General features: G+C 41.9%; 1 protein-coding gene across 4 annotated transcripts; it reads left to right on the plus strand.

Annotated features, from left to right (window-relative positions):
• Nucleotides 1-4,053: 4,053 nt before the first annotated feature.
• LOC116718246 (fibronectin-like) lies at nt 4,054-23,903 on the plus strand. Of its 4 annotated transcripts, none has more exons than XM_032560010.1 (46): nt 4,054-4,383; nt 4,539-4,664; nt 4,866-4,997; nt 5,178-5,309; nt 5,392-5,529; nt 5,615-5,761; nt 5,846-6,022; nt 6,165-6,347; nt 6,488-6,664; nt 7,084-7,239; nt 7,361-7,489; nt 7,599-7,742; nt 9,122-9,243; nt 9,727-9,895; nt 9,997-10,173; nt 10,290-10,421; nt 10,544-10,633; nt 10,709-10,903; nt 11,849-12,127; nt 12,244-12,507; nt 12,584-12,678; nt 12,920-13,088; nt 13,269-13,355; nt 13,530-13,721; nt 14,605-14,883; nt 15,147-15,338; nt 15,425-15,514; nt 16,003-16,269; nt 16,374-16,490; nt 16,579-16,740; nt 16,833-16,988; nt 17,077-17,193; nt 17,775-18,044; nt 18,125-18,312; nt 18,402-18,489; nt 19,136-19,315; nt 19,412-19,501; nt 20,266-20,454; nt 20,600-20,689; nt 21,054-21,478; nt 21,571-21,709; nt 22,372-22,527; nt 22,610-22,735; nt 22,827-22,933; nt 23,020-23,106; nt 23,198-23,903. In XM_032560010.1, exons 1-46 carry the CDS (start codon nt 4,242-4,244, stop codon nt 23,273-23,275), a joined length of 7,347 nt encoding a protein of 2,448 aa, XP_032415901.1. In that variant the 5' UTR covers nt 4,054-4,241; the 3' UTR covers nt 23,276-23,903. The 4 variants fall into 4 exon arrangements, with proteins under 4 accessions (XP_032415901.1, XP_032415902.1, XP_032415903.1 ...); XM_032560011.1 differs by having other exon boundaries at nt 5,846-6,016; XM_032560012.1 differs by lacking the exon at nt 14,605-14,883.
• Nucleotides 23,904-24,122: the final 219 nt, after the last annotated feature.

The following is a 24,122-nucleotide window of genomic DNA, read 5'->3' on the forward strand; positions in this document are numbered from 1 at the left end:
TGTTAGGAAAAATACATGAGGAAGTGTAAAAAGCAAATTAGCAAACAAAGATTGTATGCCTCTGGGCTACTGCTTAGATATTGTGTCTCGCTTCTCTGCAGTGTGTTGGATAAGTATTCATGCTCGCTGAACGCTTGTCCATTCGCAATCACAAACTGGGCATGGTACGCAATTGCTTATGAAAATTGCTGCTTTTCAAACATCCTTTCGCAGCTGCATTGCTAAAATGAGCTGGTAGGTCAACAAGAACATGGAGAAAGGATTCAGTTTAATCCGTGCTGCTCTTTATTTCTTTCTTCATGCCAATTCCAATTTATGAACATCTGCTTGTATTTAGCTAGGTCTTAAAGTTACTGAGTTGCTTTCAGCATGAGGACAACGAAGACTTCAGGTAAAGCCATCCATTCTTTCGGTGCTAACAACTTGGCACGCCGTTTTAGCACCGACTTGCTCCTCTAGACACTGGGTACCTCATGACATGGGCGTGTGAATGTTGTCTGTGACTCAGTATGTAATTCAGTGGACGAAGATCCACCATCAGCGCCCATGACTGACCTGACCTTTGTATCACTCTACAAAGGGCCCCCACTCAATCTTGTTTCCACAGCGACGCTGTTTTTGTTGCACTGTGTTATGGAATCTTTGATTAATGCATCTTCAGAGCGTTTGCCTTCGCAAGGGTGACTTCTCCAATGTGTCAACAGCTAAGCAGCGCACGGTCCTCACATCCTGTGCAGAAATTTTGGACTGATTCATGATGCTGACCGGTGAGAATGCTGACAAACTAAAAGTGTGTTGCTCAACTATTTTCAGTCACCAAGCGACTATCTGGGGCATGAACCTCTGCATAACTGTCATGTCCTTTTATTATTCAACATTCTGTTTATATTCTGCTTATATTCTGAACAACAAATGCACGGGTGGGACATGGAGACAGCAGCGGACGATGCTCATTTCCTCCCTTGAATTGCGTAAACCCGTCATCTCAACCTTCAACATTTCTGCTCCAAATCATCATTAACTTATTTCAACCCCAGTTACTTAACGTCCCCAGCCCCCCAAAATACTTCAATCCCCACCCCCACTCCTAACCCATCCATCTGAGGCCATCTGGCTCTCACTCTCTGAAGTGCCAAGCCACAGTTTAGTGAGTTTAGGGTGGAGAACCAAACTTTGAAAACAAGCCGACCCAAGGCTTTCCATCTGCTGAGCCTCTGAAGCTTTTGCTGAACTTTAAATTAGGGACAAATGGAGACAGCTGCACTTGTAGGCTTAATTTGTTTTAGATAAGGCACCTCATAATGGAATATTATTCCCTTGTCCATTAAAATGAACTGTGTGGAGGTTTAAGAAGTTTAATTTTCTGTTTCATTATTCAGACAAGACAATGCAAAAGCCCTTTATAGCAATATATTAGCTCAGCTGCAAATTATCCCAAATCAACCAGTAAAATAACATTTTATCTGTGCACTTTCATTTAGTTTTCAACACCAATACATTTTTTTTGCCGAGCGAGACCTGAACCTAATCGTAGATCTTAAAGAATTATTTTCTTTTTCAGATTCATCATCAAATTGTTAATCGTTAATCAAACCCTTTAATCTTTTTAAGACAACAAACTTTGCCTTGAAAGACTAAAAATGCTGAACTGCTGAGAAAAATACTTTACTTGTGCAAACTTTGAAATATAGAAGTTGTATGCATAAAAAGAAATGACTTTGTAGCTACTAACAACTTTTTAAATTGTACTACAAATTTGAAAAAAAAAAAAAACCCACATAAATTTTAGAGTATGCAGCCATTTCTTGAGCATAAGCCATGTTCAGTGTTGTTTTGATATTCTTGAAAAATGACAACAGTCTGAAAAGTGGAACTCTGTGTAGGAAAGCAGGCCCCAGCTAACTCCTTCATGTAAGTCACTACAAAAACATACAGTATGGAGATGAATCCTGCTGGAAATATGGATGTTATGCAAGAAAAACAAAGAGAGAAAACAAGAGATGAGGTGAAACACTTGACAAAAGCCAGCCTGCCTTCCAGAAGCTTCCAGAGGGACAGCTCATAAATTCACGTAAAGTTCACCAAACGTCCAGAGACATTACATCACAATACCCAAAAACCCATAAAGTACGATAATAGCAGGAATTCAGGATGGTTTTGTTTTTATATGTTTTTTGCTCTTACACACGTTTCCCACCCAGGCTGCATGAGTGAACATCCAGGAAGCCTGGTGTATCGCATCACTGGACCTGGAAATGCCAGTTAAATAATACCTTAAGGTCTGAGGTATTTTGATCCTGTACAATTTAGGACTGTTTCACAAATGGAAATAATTTAAAAGCTTTTTCCACATGGAAGAAAATGATGACTCAGTTTTGCTCACGTAAGCCAACAGGGTTCATGCTTTCATTTCCCCATGTTTCCCCAAATTTTGGTTTTATGTTGGCGGCCGCGGGCACCGCTTGTTTCTTCTGCATTGTGACAGGAGTTGCTATATAGCGCAAACTACTTTCCAGGCGAGATCCATAAATACATTTGGCAAAGCTGGATGCTCAAGGATCATAACAAGACCTCGTGCTTTGTCTTGTTTCTAACTGAAGCTGACTGTAAAAGTCAAGAAAATTAAAGGAAGCTGTTTATTTATGTCTGGTACACTGAGCTTATGCAGACAGGTCAAAATGAAGGAAAGGAAAAGCGGCATGATGAACAAAACCAGGCAGTTTGGAAAGAAAAAAAAACCAAACAGCTGTTCCGTGTAAGGAAACGTGATTATGTTTTTGTTTCTCGTACCTTAATTAAATCTGTTTCTTGCTGAAGAACACATAATTTTATTAGAGCAAATTATGAGGCTTAGATTTAAATGAAGGTTTGGCATAAATTGTGGAACAAAGAATTGCTTTGGAAAGCAATGCTAGAAAAGGGTCTGGAAGGTTTGGATGTAAAGTTATCTACATTCCTATTCATTTTAGCACAGAATAAGCAAAAAATGCTTTGCAAACACATGTAAAAATGTTGCAAAATGACTCATGAGAAAGTCTGAGGAAATAAAAGTATTTCTCAAACTAGACAGAAATAATGTGTGACCTTCTGCCTCAGTGCCCTGCCAGATACTTTTTATCTAGCAGGGTTTCACTTCTCCTTATTCAGCGAGTCGTCATGAGTGTGATGTTGTCTAGTAAATTTAATAAATAATAATAATAATAAAAAATTCTGCACCTACTTCTATGTTCTTATAGTAAAAGTATAAAGCTGGTTCAATTTTCCTGTAGCAGGAAAACACCAGAACTAAACTTCTCTGGTGTTGAAAAACCAAAGTGTAGGTAAATAAATATAAAAGGTTTGGAGTTTTTTTTTATATTTATTTTTCTATGGCTGGATGATGCTAACAATCAAGGCCTACTGTTGAGAAGTTAATAAGGCCATGTATGTGCATGTTGATGGTCTAACTGACTAGATCGGGCCTTGAAGACAGCGAGTACATAAAGTCATAAATAAATCAGGTTGGTATATATTGCATGACTGAGATGAAGGTTTGAGCTGAAATTACTGAAGGTCATGTCATGTTACAGTTTGAGTCCAGTTTTAAAAATGTATTTGTGAATGTGTTTGACTTTATTTTACCATAGCCTATTATAGTCCCACACTTCATTTAGATTTTTTTTGTAAAAGGGTGCATATTCTTTACAGAGAAAATATATTTTGCATGTTGCGATAGATGCTATTAAAGACGCTACGGAAATTAATTTGAACAAACGTAAGTGTAGCTGTCCTTGCACAGAAATACCAGTAGATGGAGGTAGAATAAATATTGTCCTTGATTTATCAGTACAATAAATTACTGCTATCTTGAATTTAGAACAATTCGCGCACAAATATTTAGTCCGTTCCTGTAGCTTTTACGCTCTTTTCACACCTTACAATTATTTTTGACTTATTTCATGCACTGAAAGTGACGGGTGAGTATTACTCACACGCAAGAGGATGATCCAAACTCCAGTAAAATCCCTCCCCCTGGGGCAGAGCAGCGTCCTGGTATAAAACCGCTCCTCTCCCCTCTCCTCATTCTGGTGCAAAATCTGCCTGGAGAGGCAGCCGCAGAGAGCTGAATCTCCAAAATCTCTCCAAGCTTTGACTTCAGCACACCTCCTTCTGTCTTCCTGTTTTTGTAGATGCTCTTTTGTAGTTAAACTTTTTTATCAATATTATTAAATTCTGCATTAAAATCCGTGTCCATCCACAAAATGACTAGTGGCCCACTGACGGGGTTGCTGGTTGCGCTGTGCGTAAGTAGCGCAGTCCACTGCGCCCCGAAGAAGAGCAAAAGACAAACGGGTCAGTATCAGGTGTATCCAGACCCGCATGACGCATCTGCTCTCTCTCCAGGTAAACACAAGTTGTTTCGTGTGCGAGTTTGTGATGCTTTTAAACTTACTGATTGGAATGAGATGTGAGATGTTGCATCTAATGTTTGTTTGAGAAAGATTAAACTTAGCCAACTGCAACTTTTAAAGTGTTATTTCCACGTTTTTACTCTTTAGACAGTTGTGAGGAGAATGGTAACTCTTACAGACGGAACCAACAGTGGGAGAAACCCTACCGAGGAAGTGTATTGGTTTGCACCTGCAATGGAGCAGCAGGCATCAAGTGTAAAACAAAGCCTGAAGGTCAGTCAAAATCTGAAGTCCAACTCTCCAAGCCAAAATCAACAATTTCAGACGTTATTATTAAAGCACTGATAAGCAAAGTAAAGGTGCTCAAAAGATCCAGATGTTAGATTTGAGTGTTTTTACACACATGCAGGACAACAGTCCAAGATAGGCTCACAATAACTCTTGACCTTTCTGTTTCCTCTGTTTTTGTCTCAGCGGATGAGACCTGTTATGATAAGGACAATGCCCGGACATACCGGGTGGGAGAAATCTACGAGAGACCAAAGGACGGGTTCATGTGGGATTGCACCTGCGTTAGCTCTGGGAAAATCAGCTGTACCATAGCATGTAGGTTACACTCTCATTCTAAAGCTCACAGGTCAAATTTCAATGTGAAACGACAGAGGTCTTGTTTATTAATGCTGCGTGACACTGTGTTGCCTTTTAGTGTTAGATGTGTGTTCGAGATGCAAAAGTAATATTTGATATGTCAATAATAAACTGTCTGATCCTTTGGGTGATTGACAGACCGTTGCCATGACAGTGGGAGGTCTTATAAAATTGGGGAAACTTGGCAGAAGCCTCATGAGAGCGGTGAATACCTGCTGGAGTGTGTTTGTCTTGGGAACAACAAGGGAGAATGGACATGCAAACCTGTGGGTGAGTGTCTTCCCTGAAAAACGCTTTTAAGCGTTTAATCCTCAACCATGCTTACCTGTTGCTTTACTTTTTATCCTTGCAGCTGAAAAATGCTTTGATAGCTACTCTGGATCATCGTATCTGGTTGGTGAGACCTGGGAAAGGCCATACCAAGGCTGGATGATGCTGGATTGCACCTGCTACGGAGAAGGAAATGGACGTATCAGCTGTACCTCAAGGAGTAAGTATGAATTAAATCGGCGATTAAGCTAATAGGCCTGGTTTGATTTTCAGTGCCAGCTCATTTGTCATTATTTTCGAACCAGACCGTTGCAATGACCTTCAGACCAGGAGGTCTTTTGGGATTGGAGACACTTGGACAAAGACTGACGACAAGGGGAATGCTATGAAGTGCGTGTGCTTGGGTAACGGCAGGGGAGAATCGAATTGTCAAGGACAGAGCACAGGCCGAGGTGAGTTCTGTTAAAGGCAGTCATGTAAACAAAAAATATCCTCTCACTTTAGTCTTTGACATTGTTTTATCGATCTGTTAACAGGCCCTGGTGTAACCCAGGCTCTGCTGCATCATCACGTGCCCACCACCGAAGGAACCTGCCGCACAGACTCTGGTTCCTCGTACTTTGACGGGCACCGCTGGATCAGGAGCCAGGGCAGCAAACAGATGTTGTGTACATGTCTGGGCAATGGAGTCAGCTGCCAGGAATGGGGTGAGCGTATGTTATAATGGAACAAAAAAACATGCTTCCTACTGAAAACTAGGGTACCGCTGTAGTGAAAATTGAATTTTGCGCAAATTCAATTTTGATTTCTGTCATTTTACGTCTGTTCTTACTAAATTACTTCCTGTTTGTGTAGAGGCCAGGAACCAGGCGTATGGTGGCAATTCTAATGGCCAGCCGTGTGTTTTCCCATTTGTCTTCATGGAAAAGACGTACTACTCTTGCACTTCAGATGGACGCACTGATGGGCAGCTCTGGTGCTCCACAACATCCAACTATGAGAGAGATCAGCAGTATTCCTTCTGTACAGAAAAATTTGGTGAGACTCTGAAACAGAGATGTTGTTTTTATCTTAACAATGACAGTGACTTTGTTGAGGTATTGTGTTGACTTTTGTCAGTTACTGTTATCCAAATTAGAGCTCCGGAGTAACTATATAAATTTCTGTGAAAATTGCAGCCGTTGTGGTGACACAAGGTGGGAACTCCAACGGTGCCCTTTGCCACTTCCCATACCTCTACAGCGGTCGCAACTACACAGACTGTACCACCGATGGCCGCCGTGATGGCATGAGATGGTGCGGTACCACCTACAACTATGACGTGGACCAGCGTTTTGGATTTTGCCCCATGGCTGGTTAGTGTGAAGTGTTCAGATGTTTTGTAGGATTTCCAATAAATTCACAGTATTAAGCAAAAAGATTCAAAATAACTTCATCTAATGTTCATTCCTAGCAGAATGTGTCCTGTGTAATTTAATATCAAGACGAATCAGAATGGGTCTGAGTTTATCTCACCCAACACATGTGGTTTGGTTCAACCAAAGCAGACTTGCTGTTGTGAAAATGTGCTCCTTAGAGTTATCTCTTCCTGTTTTATTAGACTAAATTTCATTTTTCCAGGGCAAATAATTAGTGACTATGAAAAACTTGTTGGTAAAGACTATCACATCCAAAAATGTAGCACAGCTCTAAACTGAACTGTTTGAACTGCATGTGCAAGAAAAAAAAAAAACACAGTTGATTGGATGCATTTTATTACTCTTTTCCTAATTAGCCCATGAGGAGGTATGCACCACCAATGATGGAGTGATGCATCGTATCGGAGACAAGTGGGACAAACGGCATGACGTCATGGGTCACATGATGGAGTGCACTTGCCTGGGAAATGGCCGTGGAGAGTGGAACTGCATTGCCCATTCGCAGCTGCGAGGTGAGACAACTGACTCCATGTGGAGTTGAAATAAAGATGATTTAAAGTCATCTTGAGAAGATGCGCATATGAAAGCTTTCCAGTTTAGAGAGTAAATTCTCGCTTTTCTCTATGTGTTCAGACAACTGCGTTGTTGATGGCTTGACCTATGAAGTCAACCAGCAGTTCTCAAAGCGCCACAACGAGGGACACATGATGAACTGCACCTGCTTCGGACTGGGACGCGGCTACTGGAAGTGTGATGCTATAGGTTGGTTTGTGGCTCACTGCCTTAGCTGGTCAATACTCCACATGTCCACATCCAACCTTCTCTGTCCAACCAACTCAACTTTCCCATCTGCTTGGTTTTTCTCTACTAGATCAGTGCAGAGATCAACAGAACAATGCGATCTATCAGATTGGAGAACAGTGGGACAAAGTCATCAGTGGATATCACTACAGATGCACTTGCTATGGCAAAGGAAGAGGAGAAATGGGATGCGAACCCCTGCAGGCCTACCCAGGTAAGAGAAAATGCTCTTTCATAAACATCAGAATTTAGCTGTTTTTGTGACAGATTTTTTTGGTCACAACATATTGGGGTTTGTGGCACCTTTTGGAACCCAGCAGAAATGTTTCCTGCGTAATACACAATACATACATAAAATCTTCATACACAATTTTTAAATATTTACTTTTTAATGGCCAAAAAATTATTCTGATTTGCATGTATTTTCTTTTCTTTTATGTTTTTGGGTGATTTAAGATTCTCCTGCATAACAGTGGGAAATGCTGACATAACTTTGTATCTGTAACTTTTACAGATGCCTACATTTCTCGTGATAAATTCCTTCATTTCCCACAATCCGAGTGGATACTAGCAAGTTTGATAAGCCACCTCGGTGCCTAGCTCACAAACGTAAAAATCTACCTTGGTGGACGTCCGCTTTGAGTTTGCATGGACCTCTGAGGAGTGAAGTATGTAGGAGTATGTTGGGGGTCCTTAGAGCATTTTATTTTTTGCAGTTTGCAACTTCACCACAAGATGTCACTAAATCGTACATGTCATTCCTTTATGTTAACATGAAGGTTTTTTTCTGTCATCATAACTTACCAAACTGTCAATAATTATAAATACATTCAAAGCTTAAAGGCTTTGTTCAGTATTTGCAATTATTTTTACCTTAGTTTTAGATAATAGATCCCTCACAAATGCTTTTTTTTTTGAAAGTTACCTACCATCCCATGTTGTATGTAAAACATAGCTCCTGTTCCTGTTTGGTGCATAAATGCTGGATTTGTTTTTTTCAGTCTCAACACCCCTGTCATTTCCTTTAACCTTTGAAGTTTAAAGTTTGTGTTTTTTCTCCTCCCCCACCTGTTGCTGAGTAATGTTTGTTGTCCTGCTCAGATAAAATATTTCATTGGACAGGCAAAAGTTTTGGAAAACCTCCTGTCCTTATTTACACAAAAGTTGCCTAAACTGTTACTTTGAACTGAGTCGAGGAGCTAATGTTGACCTAAATAGGGACAGTTGTGATGCTTATCGTTCTATCAGGGCCCTGTACTGTTTGTGCAGGGTGAACAGCCAGTGAGCCCGTGCAATGAGTTCATATGAGAACGAGGGGGCCAATAAAAGTGATGAATATAGCATGAAGGTGTCATTTCAGACTGTAAGCCGTCAGTAGGTGTTGAGCTGGTTTAGCATCGCCTGGTGGTTTGATTCTGACCCAAAACTCTGAATCGCTTAGCTGTAACTCATCAAACAGTCCCCAGGTCTCCACCGCAGGTCACACTGTCATGTTACTCACAAGTCTTTTTCTTTTTCTTTATGTAAGCCACATTTTCATTTTGTGCTTTTTATTGATGTTTCTTCAACCATTTGCTGCCGATAACTCCTCAGGCGGCTCAAGACCCGTCCAGGTGCTTATAACAGAAGCAGGAAACCAGCCAGATTCCCACCCCATTCAGTGGAATGTGCCACCGTCTACCCATGTCACCCAGTACATCCTCAAATGGAGACTTGTAAGTCACACTGAGATGTTTAGAAATGTTATCTTTCCTGGTGATTTTTTTTTGTGAGAATGCATAGAGTTTGAGGCTAAAAGTTGCGAATGAGGTGGAAAATCTTTGTTGATTTAGTCCAAAGTTTGAGTCCATGAACTCTCTGTGACACACACTGTCGTTCCAGCTAGTTTACACACATTCCCTGTGCAGGTGAAGCCTTCTTTTGAGTGCTTCCTGTCCAAATGCTGCATATTTTTTGTCTCTGAGTTTAGTTCTATGATGGACTGTAACCTGTCTAGGTTGGACACCGTGTATCATCAAATGACTTCTGGGATCATTAGTTTAAGTTGAAGAGCTCTCATAGATGCAGTTATTTTCATTTAAAAAGCTTACTCTCACCTCTGTTTATGTAAAGCTTCTCAGCAGCATGAGAGTAAATATTCGTTATCATAAAGAGTCTTGGAAGTCTTCAGCTCTTTGTCTTTTTACTCTGTCATGTAGAAAAACAGTCGCAACCCATGGAGGGAGGTCATCATTCCTGGAAACCTCAACTCCTACACCATCAGTGGACTGCGTCCAGGTGTGACCTACGAGGGTCAGCTGATCAGCATTATGCACTACGGGCAACGCGAGGTCACACGTTTCGATTTTACAACCGCTTATGGCTCCTGTAAGTTCACTGCAGGGTTTAACAGTCTTTGAATGCCACAAAATCAAGAACACTTTCTTAAAGAAAATGTTTTTTCCCCCTACCCAACTAATCTCAAAAAGTGGAGACATGGGAAGGAGAGACGACGCCACCTCCGCCAATTGTGGACATGTCTGAGTCGATAACAGAGATCACCTCCAACAGCTTTGTGGTGTCGTGGACCTCGGCTTCTTCTACCATCTCTGGCTTTAGGTTGGAGTATGAGCTCATCGAAGAGGGGTCTACACCAAAGTACCTGGGTGAATTAATTTACTTTGGAATAAACTTGAAAAGCACATTCACATTTAACTGTTTGAGTTGTGTTGTAACTAATAACCTGTTGGGTGTTTCATCAAACCTTTTTGTGGTTCTTCAGATGTTCCCCGCACCACCACGTCGGTCACCATTAGCGATCTTGAGCCTGGCCGCAGATACAACGTCAGCGTGTACGAGATGCCCGAGGGAGACGGACATCCGAACCTCATCCTGACCACCTCACAGACCACTGGTTGGAAACATTTCTCCCACTCTTCTTAAATAACAATAATGTTTAGAATACATCAAATTTTATCCAACTTTGTAAAAATTTGTTTGCATAACTTCCCTAATTTCTTTTTTTTTCTCTGCCAGCTCCTGACACACCCACTTTGCTTCCTGTGGATGAGATCACGGAAACCTCCATCCGCATCAGCTGGAGCAGACCTCAGGCGCCGATAACTGGTAACAACCGACTTTCTGCATTTATTACTTGAAATGTTTGGGTTATGTAAGTCAACTCCATGCTTCTGCTCTCAGGGTACCGCTTGGTTTACACTCCGTCAGAGGAAGGCAGCAGCACCGAGCTCATCCTCCCTAACTCGGAGACTTCAGTGACCCTGGTGGACCTTAGCCCAGGTCTCCTCTATAACGTCAGTATCTATGCTGTGGAGGAGAACCTGGAGAGTGAGCCTGTTTCTGTGCGGGTCAGCACGGCTGGCTCGCCAAAACGAGGTACACATTATAAATGGCTGCTTTGCAAATAAAATAACTGCACAGATAATCAAATTCAGCCCCCATGTATGAGGCTGGATGGCTCTTTGGTTTAGCTGGTTAGATTTAGAAAAACAATTCTTAAAATGACGTGGAAGGCTATTAAAATGAGCTGTCAGGTATGAGTTATATATGTTATATATGTTATATATGATATAACTTCATTAGTAACTTAAATATTTTTCTCATCTTCTCAATCTAGGTTTTGACTAGCACGTGATTTATGGGGGGTCTGCAAAGTCTTCCGAGATAAAGTTTTAACACTTGGAAAGACAAATGCTTAGAGAGCCAACACCCCTAAAGCACAAACACCTCATCAATCTTTAGCACATAGTTTAGAAAAGATAATAATTTCTTTTACTTCCTTGTGGCTGGACTAGGAAATTTGTTCTTGAAAAATAAAAACAGATGTTGTAGGAAACGACTATTACTTTAATTCCTTCTCTTGCTTTAGTATTTGCTCTGGATTTTCCACCTGGTTTGAGCCAAACTTAGGCAAAAACTCAACTTGGGAACTGTTAAAACCTTTATTGGACTTACCTTTCAAGTTTGGAATTTGAAAACAAGCTGGATGTTTCCTTTTTGATCATTATAAACAGTTGTTTCTTTTACTATTACCTTTCTTCCTTATCTAATATCAATATGGCAGAGGTCTTGCAAATATTTTAAATATCATTTGCTTCATGATAAAAATAATATGTACATAACGTAAAGGATAACTATTGGGTTACACAGATCATCAAATACCAATGAGGCAAAAGTCTTAGCTGTTCTAAACCATAAAGTGAGTGTTCAATCTTTTAAGAAGAAATGCTTAACAGATGTTTGTTCTCGAGAGTTTCAATAAACGTTATGAGAAACACCTGATATTTAACTATGTGTGACCAAATCTTTTCCTCTCCACAGAAAAGATCCCAGCTCCGACCGACCTGCAGTTCTACGAGGTTTCGGATACCAGGATCAGCATTACTTGGACGGGTCCTCCCACCGAGGTTACCGGCTACAGGGTGGTCTTCTCACCAATGGGCCAGGACGGCACCGAGCTGCGGCCCCTTCAGCTGCCCGTTTCCCCCAACGCGTACGCTGAAATCACCCATCTGCAGCCCGGCACGCTCTACCGCTTCTACATCTACGCCGTCAGAGGCGATTCTGAGAGCCAGCCGCTTGTTGGAGAAAAATCCACCAGTAGGTGGCACTGTTGTTTTTTTTTAAACTTCAAAACTCAGATTATAAAAAAATCATCAGATTACAAAACACATGCTGACTTTTTCACATGGGTTATGTCTTCTTTTCCCCTGCAGAACCTGACTCACCAACAAACGTACGTTTCACTGACATTGGACATGACAGCGCACTGGTCATCTGGGATGCTCCCCGCGCTGTTGTTACTGGTTTCCGCCTCCTCCTGAGCATCGAGGGCTCCAACCCCGTTGAGAGGAGAATCCCTGGAGTGGTCACACAGTACTCTTTGAAGAATTTGCGCCCAGACACACAGTACACGGCACAGTTACACTCTGTGCAGAACAATGAGCTGAGCGAGGGAACCACTGCGTATTTTACTACCGGTCAGAAAACTTTCACCCCAGACTAGAATATCTTTTTATGTGGAGGTTTTACTCATGTCTTCTGTCTTGTTTCCAGCTCCTCGGATGGGAAACGCTCCTCCTTTCAGCACAGAGGTCACAGACACCTCCATCGTTATTAGCTGGACGCCTATCCACAGATTCAGCTACAAGGTAGGTCATCGCCCTTTTGCTCTGATAACTCCAAAACTGTCGCAGTTTTTATGCATCAATGAAAAGCTACGTCTCCATCTTCAATGTACGAAGCTGATTAGTTGGGCAACTAACCCCAGGAGATTAGTCGTTTGCTGAAATCTCAGCATGTTGTTTTGGTCAGTTGTGAGGAGATTTTAGGTATTGTGCTAAATTTTATGAGTATCTGCTGATCACAATGTTTTCTCTCTGCTTTCTTCAGCTTTCTGTGCTCCCGAGTGAGGAAGGCGAATCTCCTAGAGAAGAGACCTCGGACTCTGGGCGCATTGACATTGGCGGCCTGTTCCCAGGAACTCAGTACACCTACAGCGTTCAGCCCATTTTCAACGGCCGCAACCGTGGAAACCCCATCACCCGCAACGTTGTCACCAGTGCGTCTGTATTTCATTTGACTGGAGGAAAAACACAGCCCTGATAACAACTGCTCAACATGAATCTTTGTTAAAGTGTTTATAACCAGAATGATGTAATGCTTTTGTGAGCCAATGCAGCACTGTTTAAACAATTTGGCAAGACCTTAACAGCTGCATAAAATCCTTTCTCATGTGCAGCTGTGTCTCCTCCAACCGACCTCAGAGTGGTGTCCAACCCGGACACGGGAGATCTAACCGTCTACTGGATTGCCTCCAGAACACCAGGTAAATATTGACTAAGCACCCCACGCGCCGCCAAGCTGTTGGATGGGACCAAGTCTAGACCTTGGCTTTAGATCCCCAATCCACCTGGACAAATGTCTCTATTACCTCTTTCTCACTATCATTTGATAATGTGTCCAACTTTTTCAAAATCTTTCACTCCCCTATTTTCTGCAGGGATCTCTGGCTACAGAGTGACAAGTGCGCCAACCAGTGGCCACAGAGGGAACTTTTTGGAGGAGTTTGTAGCACCGGATCAAAACACATGCCTTCTAGAAAACCTCAATCTGGGGGTGGAGTACAACGTCAGCGTATTCACTCTCAAGGGACCAGTGGAGAGCGTACCGATATCCACTGTTATCACCCCAGGTAGAGCCACCAGGAAGGCATCTTTCCCTGTTAACCACACAGCTGTGCCAAAAGAAAGTGTCTTGTTAGTAGGCAGATTGTTTCTTTATTGAAATAATCAAAAGCTGTATCTTTGTTCTCATCTTTGGGCCAAAGTTTCAAACCAAAAATCTCAAAGCTCTATAGATTAGGAACAAAACCTAGGGCAGCAGCACAGTAGGCCCTGTCTACCATGGTGTTAACATGTCTTCACCTTTAAAGAAGCCTGATTTCCTATAATTGTTGTAAAGCTCCTGATCAACTGTTTTTCAGCCAGTCTACAGGTAATTGTACACAAGTGAAAATATCTTGTGGATGAACAGAATCTGAAAGTTCTACTTTTAAGAATCTGGGAAAAATCGAACCCTCTTTAAAAGACCATAAGAAAGGTTGATTCTTATTACAATGAAGTGGAGGATAAAGCCAAATGTTTTGTCTTATTTTGGCAAATACAACAAACACCACTGTTAGCTGCTTTCTATCTCATGCAGGGACAATGTTTGTCAAACATTAAGCCAGACATTAAAAACCTTCAAGAAGGTTTTAAATTTTTGCGCAAATGCAGTGCTAAATACTAAAACTAACATGATCACTGGTTGAGCTGTGAACTGCATGGAGATCACAGTTAATAGATGATGGGATCAAACTTTCCAGCATGGCCAATAACTTTAAACATTGCATGCATTTTTCATTTTAATTGATGGTTATTGTTTTTTTCATTTGCTGTATTGTTATTTGGCATGGCTACTGTTACACAGTACTTCTCTGACTGCTTTAATTGGAATGACAAGTTGCTGGTGTAATTCTATTCTCCTTTCTGTCTGATTTTTGCTTGTGCTTGGGAACCGGTCTAACCCCTTTTCAGAAATCCCCATCCCAACTCACGTTGACTTCGTCGACATTACTGACACCACCATTGGCCTGCGATGGACCCCTGTAAACTTTACCGCCATCATTGCTTACCGCATAACGGTAGAAACCTCAGGCGAGAGCATGCCCATCTTTCAAGATATGGTGGAGGTGTCTGCTGGGTATTACACGATTCACGGCTTGGAGCCCGGCGTGGACTATGACATCACTATCGTCACAGTTACAGAGGAGGGAGAGAGCAAGGCGACCACATACACAAAACAAACAGAAGCTGGTGATTTCTTTTTTACCACTTAATTAAAGGGGAGGGACGGGAAATTGAATTTTAGAGACATAGCAGCACACTGCATTTTATTTGTTTGACCCTTGTGTCAATTTTTATGTGCAAATACAGATTCCTAGGAAAATCTGATTTATTCTTTTTATCAAATCAAACCATTCATATGCCTTTTGTTGAATTTAGCTGTAAAATATGCATAATGTCTCGTTTAACTAATGCCTTGTTGATACATAACCTTCAATTTTCCGTTCTTCCAGCTGTACCAGCTCCGACTAACTTGCAGTTTGGAGGTGTGGGTCCAGACCACATCCGGGTGACATGGACCATCCCCAACATCGCCACGCCCAGTGAAATTTCTCGTTTTGTAATCCGCTACCACCCCGTGAACACGGACGACGATGTAAAGGAAGTCAATGTTGGTGGCGCCACTAATACCTTCCTGCTGCAGAGTAAGACAACACGCAGCTTATGGTGTCTGTTGAAAAAATAAAATTGCATGTTGCAACTATTATTATTTCTCATTTTTTCTATAAAGACCTGCAGCCCAACACGGAGTACCGTATCAGTGTTGTCTGCGTCTATGGTGAACGAGAAAGTGAACCTGCTACAGGGACTCAGAGAACGAGTGAGTATTATGGAGTAGGCTGTCTTATGAAAGGTGATGTGAAAGCTGACGGAAAACGACAAAAAACCCCAAAAATCTCAATTTTCATCATTTATATGATGAAAACTATAGGAAAACTACATTTTCATGTACATTTTCATGTAGTTTAGACCTTGCAGTATACCATCAGTGGATTTACATTGTTCTCAATCAGTAGTTCTCCAGACTATATGAAAGTTTTCGTGGGAATTTATGTGGATCCTAACTACTGTTAGATGAAAACCCAATGAACAGGAGATGGGTGATGCATATCACTTAAAGACATAACTTTCCAATAATGCTCGTCTGCTAAGGATTTTGCTTTAATTTCTTCTTTTCTTCTCCCTTGTCCACATTTATTAATTTGAAACAGTCTCTGAGTCATTTCAAACCTTTGTTTTAGATTTCTCTCCAGATTTGTTTTTATGCTGACTTCCAATTCAGCTCAATTTCCTAAAACCTCCTTCCAGTTCTGGACTCGCCGACTGACCTGAGTTTCACCGACATCCGGACCAACTCCTTCACTGTTCAGTGGCAGGCTCCCATATCTCCTATCACGGGCTACCGATTTCGGTACCAGAAAACAAGTGGTGGGCGAGCCAAGGACGATAGGCTCCCCCCATCCAAGAACCACTTCACTGTGACCGGACTGGAACCTGAGGCTGAGTACATGATCTATGTGTACGCTGTCTATGACAATGAGGAAAGTCAACCTCTAACTGGAACACAAGCCACCAGTGAGTTTTTTGTTTCTTTGAAGTGGGATCCTGCAGCTTGATCCTTTAATCTTTGATTATGACTAATGTCGTTCTTTTACCTCTTTTCTGTTACTGCTTTTCAGTCTCTGATGCACCCACTGATCTTGAGGTAACATCATCCACACCTACCAGCATCACCATCCGCTGGGACGCCCCTTCTGTGGAAGTGAAGAACTACAGGATCACCTATGGAGGCACAAGTGTGTAGTTGTGATTAATTTCCAAATTTGGTCCACACCTCACCAAAGTGCAAAGTTTGACAGTGACATTTTGTTTATTCCCTTGTAGGTGGTGAATCTCCCCAAGAGTTTACAATCCCAGGCTCCCAGACCACCGCCACCATCACTGGGCTGAGGCCCGGCACTGACTACACCATCACAGTTTATGCCGTCACAGCACGAGGAGACAGCCCTGCCTCCAACAGACCTGTCTACATAACACACAGGACAGGTATTATAATGTGAACAAAGCAAAAATACAGTTTTAAGAGATCTGATTGTTAGAAGGGATCTAAAGGTTTCATTAATTCCCATTTTATTCAGATACCGAACCCCCCACTGACATGAAGGTCACCGATGTGACTGACAACGGCATTAAAGTGCGCTGGTCTCCACCTCAGGGTCCAGTCAGAGGCTACAGAGTCACAGTTGCCCCCAAGAATGGTTTGGGACCTTCCTACTCTGAAGTAGTGGCTCCCCGTAAGATATGCTATGTTCTTACGTAACGTTCCTAAATACTTAAGGTTATTTCCCTCAAAAACTGACCTATTTTATTTTTGCTTTGCAGAGACGACAGAAAAGTCTTTCGTAGGTCTGATGCCCACAGTTGAGTACGTTGTCAGCGTTTTTGCCTTGGGCAATGGTGGACAACCCTCTTCTCCTGTTGTGGAGAATGCTTTCACTGGTTAGTTTAATTCAAACATCTAAAACTGATGCAAGAAAAGGACTGCTTTGATAAAAAAAAAAATGTGTTAGATGCTGTTAAGAAGCTTGCAATGACATTCATATGTAATAGAAAAGCATACTTTAAATGTGGCATATGGCAGAAGGGAAAATCCCTGAGAAATGTCAGAAAACAACTGGATAGGATGGACATCTGCGGACAAGCCGCCATTACTCAAAATAATTAGATTCATTTTAAAGCTCCTTTAGAATTATTCCATCAATTAGAGACCAGTTTAGCACAAAACAGAAACAACGGATTTGCTGTTCTCAGTCTCTACAGCAACATTGTAAAGCTACAGTATGTCTTTTGGGATGCAGCCCTGTAAAGACAGTGTACAAATTGTGAACGTCATTTAAGGAAATGTACAGTTTTAAACAGCTTAAAGGTTGGAGTTAAAAAAAATCTTGAAAGATAGAGACTTTGTGGAGTTAATCTCATTTTGGGAACAGGATGAGATGTAAAAATAGATGGTGTACAAAACGAGTTAAAACTCTGGCTTTGCTATGAAAGGAATATTTCATCCTCCTTCTTTGTTGCAGCCATGGATCATCCCAAGGACCTGATCTTCTCCGACATCGACTCCACCTCCATGCGCATCACGTGGGACAGCCCCGACGGCATGGTGACGTCTTACCGCGTCTTGTACTCCAGCTCAGAGGAGGGAGAGAGAGAACTTCGCCCAGCCCCCAGAGGTGATCAGGACAGCGCTGTGCTAAGAGATCTCCGTCCTGGGACTGAGTACACAGTGAAGGTCATTGCCTTCAACGGCCGGACTCCCAGCACGCCTTTAGTGGGAACCCAATCAACAGGTAGAAATTTAGGAAACATATTCCTATGCATGACTGACATACATGCAAGCTTAATGTTTGCTATGGTGACTTTGTTTTAGTAATCCCTGCGCCGACCAACATGATGGTCTCTGAGGTTGGACCATCTTTCTTCACGATTACGTGGCGGGCTCCAGACGCCCGCCTGACAGGCTACCGTGTGGTCATCACCCCAAAGAATATCAACAGCCCCCGCAAAGAAATGAACGTTGCCCCAGATACCACGCGCGTAGTTGTACCAGGGCTTATGGTAAACAATGTTTTTGTACATGAATGAAAAGTGAGATAAATGCATTTTATTCGGTGGCAGCACATCAGTAATATGTCTTTGTCCTTTAGGTTGCAACAATGTATCAGATTCAGGTCTACGCCTTGAAGAACTCTGTCACCAGCAGACCACTGGAAGGAGAGGCAACCACACTGGAAGGTCTGTGGCTTCTTTACTTCCCAAAATGTGTTCATCATTTGCTTGCCAGGAGGAAGCCATTTTGTAATCTTTCTGGGTGGTTCCTGGTCAGAACCATTAGTGGAGTCATTGCCGGCACCAACTTCATGTCCTCGGTTTTTATCTCGTCTTTTAAACAATTTTTGACCCATGAATTCTGTGTTTGTCTTTTTCTTTACTAAACTCTCACCCTCATAGATAACTTTTCACTAGTTGGGATTTGGTGATCAGCTGAATCTGACTTTATTATAGAATAACTGCACTCAATTACACTGTACATAATACAATCTAAATCTGACAATCTCATTGGATTGGGATTAGTTTGCTTCATTTGCACTAAATTTGGACCACTTTGAATTCAATAGACCAGCATATGAATTAGATTTGTTTTTATTGTAACAGGAAATTTGCTTTTTGTTGTAAATTGGTGGCATAGAACACATTTTTTAAAATGTAACCTATTACTGGCAGGTCAGAGGGAAGAGACCTCTATGAAAGCTTACTAGAACAGGGGGCCTCTTGGAAGCAAAACATAAAGAAATGACAGATGGCTTAAGACTCTTCCACCATGATGTAAACTGTTACATTTGTAGAGCTCACTGATCCGTTTGTAATTTGGTCAATACAGAGGTCAGCGCTCCTCGCCGTGTGCGGATCATCGATTCGGAGGAAACCTCTTTAACTTTGAGTTGGCGCCCCAAGGGGGAGACGATCACTGGCTTCCTTCTTGAAGCTACGCCTATGAGTGGTTCTCGTGACACCATCAGAAGGACCATCCCAGGAGACACATACATCTACACTTTGACTGGTAGGCCTCATGTCTCAGCTAAATGAACTGGTTTGTCATCTGAAGTGACTTGTTGAATAGGTCTCGCTTCACAGTGTGAGTTTTTGTGTTTTTCAGGTCTGCGGCCAGGAACCCTTTATTCTATTAACTTGTACACTCTGAATGGAAACACAAGGAGCGCTCCGTTTACTCTCCGGGGTGAAACAGGTATAAAACAAGTGCCTTATCGTTTAACACACCTTGGGAAGCATCGATGTGGCAATTTTACATATTTTGACCTTTATAATCACACATGGATATGGTTGAATAAGAAGAGTGATGCATAATAAAAAATACACTTTCTCTTGAGTAGGTGTAAAGTTAAATTATTAGTTTTTATTTTTTTACATACAGTCTGTTAGTAGAAAGTCTTGGACTACACCAACATTCACAATAACAACACATACTGAATTTGTTGTAAAACTTTAGTTGATTTATTTGAGGTATACCTTCCCTTTTTAAGGTAAAAAAAAGGATCCCTGTTTTAATTGATGTTTTTGCTTATCAGAACATAAGTCATGAACTAATGGAGGGACTTTCTCCTTCACGATTTTCTGACAGAATTCATTGTTCTATAAATAATGGCAAGTCATTCAGGTCCTGAAGCAGCAAAGCAGGCTCAGACTACCATCATGTTTTCTCTGTTTTGGGGGCAGCAGCTCTGGTCTAGCACATGATGTGTTGTTGTTTAGATTTTTGTTTTAGCCTACTTCATGTTGTCGGTTGGGTCCTTTTAGGTGATTTCTTCATTCTGACTGAATGGGTTTTGCACTCTGCAGTTAAATCATGATTTAATAGGGCAATTATATTTAATATAGGGGCAGATTGGTTTGAACAACTCATTTTCTACTGTAAATGAAATCCTCATTTGTTGGGAATATTTTTTTTTGAAAATAGTTCATGACACACATGATTTTTTTTCTTCTTCACAGTTAAACCCGTGGTCCAGGCTCCTACCGGCCTCCAGTTTACATCTTTGACCCCCACATCCATCTCCTTCACCTGGCAGCCTCCTCCCACACAAATCACCGGATACTACATCACCTATGAAGAGACTGGAAGAGCCCCGCAGGAGCTCATCCCACGACCCCACGCTGGCCAAAACTACGCCACCATAACTGGTAGGTCCAAATCATTTCTTGTCCAAGTAATAGAATCTAATTTCAGAGTTAAATAGTACCAAAGTCGTCTTAAAATAGCCACCCTTTGTATTTTTATTTAGCACTAATGAATTAACTGGACGTGATATGTGATGTTTCTGTTCAGGTCTGAAACCAGCCACAGAGTACATCATCAAGATTATCGTCATCCAGAACGGACAGAGGAGCACACCTCTGGTGGGAAAGATCAGGACTCGTAAGTATTCAGAATATTTACCTTTTATATTAAAAACAAAGTGGTTGCAGGTAAATGAGTTGAAAAATGTCATATTTGAGCCTCTGCTTTTATTTGCTCAAATGCATTTTTTTATTTGCTGTAGGACGCCTACAGTTAAGCAGTGTTTGGCTCTTAAACATAATACCTATTTATAGTTTGAATGTCTTCACAAATGTCATTCAAAAATATATGCGTGTGTTTGCAACGCTACATCATGAAATAGTTGAGTTTTAGTCCAAAGCTGCCAATGTGCTGCGTCCTGTGTGGCTGTGATAAATTAGCTTCACCGTAGCTCTGCCTCATCTAACCAGCTTGCTTCCCTAACCTCGTCTCTCCCGCCCAGAGTCAGACTCCCTGCTTCCCCAGCCTCTGCCGCCGCCGTACCGCCCTGGGGCTGGCGACCAGCTAGATGTGCCCGAAACTCACTTAGACAACCAAGTCCAGTTTACAGGACCCAACCAGGATGTAGTTGGGGGTCAAAGCCAGCATGTGGAGTACACAGAGTTTAACAACAATGGAGGCAACCCACAGTCGCCCAATGATCAAGTCCGTGAGCCCCTGGTCTTTCTCCCTCTCCCCGATGCAGAAGGCCGTAGGCAGCCTGTTGTGAAGCTCAAATTTCCCATCAGAGCCTCGCTTTTTAACGCGACAGGAGTACCACAGGAAGCCCAGACTCAAACCAGCATCTCCTGGAAGCCTTACAGGCAGAGCAATGCCTACCTCCTGTCCTGCAATCCCCTCACAAGCAGAAATGAGAAGATGTTCACGGTGAGGAGTGAGACCCGAAAGATTTTAGTCAACGCAGCATGTAGCCGGAGTCATGTAACTCATTTCAAATTCAATCAATTCTTGGTCTACAGGCCCGCCTGCCAGGCACAGCCACCACCGCCACCCTGATAGGACTCACTCCTGGAGAAGACTATAACGTGATAGTGGAGGCGCTGCTGGGAGCACTCAAACACAAGATTCTGGAGCAGAGAGTCACCGCTGGAAACACAAGTAAGCTCAGTGTTCAGGGAAACAGCGATGCAGCGTCTTCAATGATCTGCTGGGGAATCTGGACTCCAAATAGGACAGACAAAACAAAAATGTTTTAAAATATAGCATCTCTGATCTGTTTGGGAGAATATGCAGCAGAAACAGACTCATAGTCGTTACTACTGTAATGATATTAAATGTTGGGATAAAATATTACAAAAACTAATTAGAAACATTTTTTTATCTTATGAAAAAAATGACAGAAAAATTGTAAATGAGGTTCTTTAACATTAATGAAATTTGTTGTTGAATTTTTCTTTTTTATTATTCTACTTGTGAGCATAAACTTCAGCACATGGATGTAGTTCAGAAATGTTGATGCTTCGCAAGTTATGGCCCGTTTTACAGTTCTAGAATTGCTAAAGAAATCTAAAAGAAATGTTTAAATCCTGTTCTTTTCAACCAGAAAATTCTCACAAAAAGAACCCTTAAGATGGAAAAATATTCAAGATAAATATGAAACAATTTGCAACACTCATATCAGATTTCATATTTCTAGAGACCTGCTTAGATATTCACCATTATACTACTGAAAACTAAACCGTGTTTATAAGCAGACTACAAAAATGATGTTGATCTGTCATTTTTTTTTTTTTTAATTCTCAATCCTAATCTTCTGCCAGGATCGAGTGGAGTCCCCACCACCAACGACCCATGCTACGATGCCTTCACTGCCACCTACCACGACGTCGGAGGCGAATGGGAGCGCATGTCCGAGACGGGCTTCAAGCTGTGGTGCAGGTGCCTGGCCGGCGGTCACTTTAGATGTGATTCATCGAGTAAGTTTTGGGGGTGCTCACATATGAACACAACCGAGCAGGTTTCTCTCGACTTCCGTAACAGTTTGTTCTTGTATTGCAGAGTGGTGCCATGACAACGGCGTGAACTACCGCATCGGAGAGCAGTGGGATCGCCAGGCCGAGAACGGACACCTCATGAGCTGCACCTGCTTGGGAAACAGCAAAGGAGAATTTAAGTGTGAACCACGTAAGGCTTCTTTCACACCCAGAGATATTTTCTGACGTGATGAGGAGTTTCCAATACAGCCGAGTTTTACTGTGCGTGACTTTTCACACAGACGCGTCAGTGTGTTATGATGAGGGCAAAACCTACCAGGTGGGCAGCCAGTGGCAGAAGGAGTACCTAGGCTCTATCTGCACCTGCACTTGCGACGGAGGACAACAGGTTTGATAAATCAACCTTCACTTTATTTGTGGTGAATTAGATGGAGCCCTAATTGACGTGTAACCGTGCATGTTTGTGTCTCACAGGGATGGCGGTGTGAGAACTGCCGCAGACCAGGCTCTGATGTCACCCTGTTGGAGTCTGTTAGATATGGAGAAAACACACTTCGAAAAGTGAGATGAATATTATATTCTTTTACAAGTATTGAATATAGTTCTTTTTGCCAACTCCTCACGTTGACGTTGCACTCTTCTTATTTTTCAGAATATCCATTGCCCCATCGAGTGCCTCCGACCTGAGCTGCTAGCGGATGGAATCACTCATCAAAATGCTCAGAAGTAACTTCTCATACGGTGGCGTGACTCTTGCGTTTGCTCCGTCACCGCCTCAGTTGCTGCACTGTCTCACCTTGTAGAAGCCATGCTGTTAGTGTGACTGCATTATCACTTTCTATGGCACGTTCACCTAGCTTCCTGCCCTGCTGCCTGATCTGTCCAGATCTCTTTTTCAAGCCAGTCAGTTCACTGTTGAAAACACCTGCCTAATGACCGAACTGAGGGCTCTAATGACCCATTACATCTAAATGTAAATAAGGTTATAAAGGCTACTTCTCCAGCTGGCATTTGTTTTCCATTGACATGTTTTGGATCTACTCATCACAAAACATTGTCAGAAAGTAAGCACTGTGTTTAAGAATGCAAGTAGTTAGCATTTGTAACTGTCTGCAAGCATCTGGTTCTTTCTGTAACCCTTCGTTTTAAGGTGGAAGGGTCACACCGTGTGTGATTGACAAACTTCAAACATCTTTTTTTTTTTACCAGTTCATCCCTTTAATCACGGTATTCGAATGTTTGAGCTAGGCTGTGAGAATGTGAACCGGTCTATTTTTGTACTTTGTCAGTGACAATGTGGTTTTTGTCTTTGACAAAAGTCCCTTGTTTTAATAAAGCTGGAGAGATTCTAAATTTTGCGTATTGTGTGATCATCTATGCTATATCTTTTTGTTCTGCATACAAACAGAAACTTAGACACCAGGGGAATAACTGAACGTCCCTTGGTGTCTTGTCTTGTATAAAGCAAATAGATTTTTTTCTGGGTAGTTAGCTTGCATGCTAACAAACCTTGGCTTGCTAGCATGCAATCAACTGCTTAACATTCATTTTGTTCATATGTTGCCAACTGAGTTTTG

Source organism: Xiphophorus hellerii, chromosome 4 (assembly GCF_003331165.1).
Source record: "Xiphophorus hellerii strain 12219 chromosome 4, Xiphophorus_hellerii-4.1, whole genome shotgun sequence".
Classification (NCBI taxonomy): Eukaryota; Metazoa; Chordata; class Actinopteri; order Cyprinodontiformes; family Poeciliidae; genus Xiphophorus; species Xiphophorus hellerii.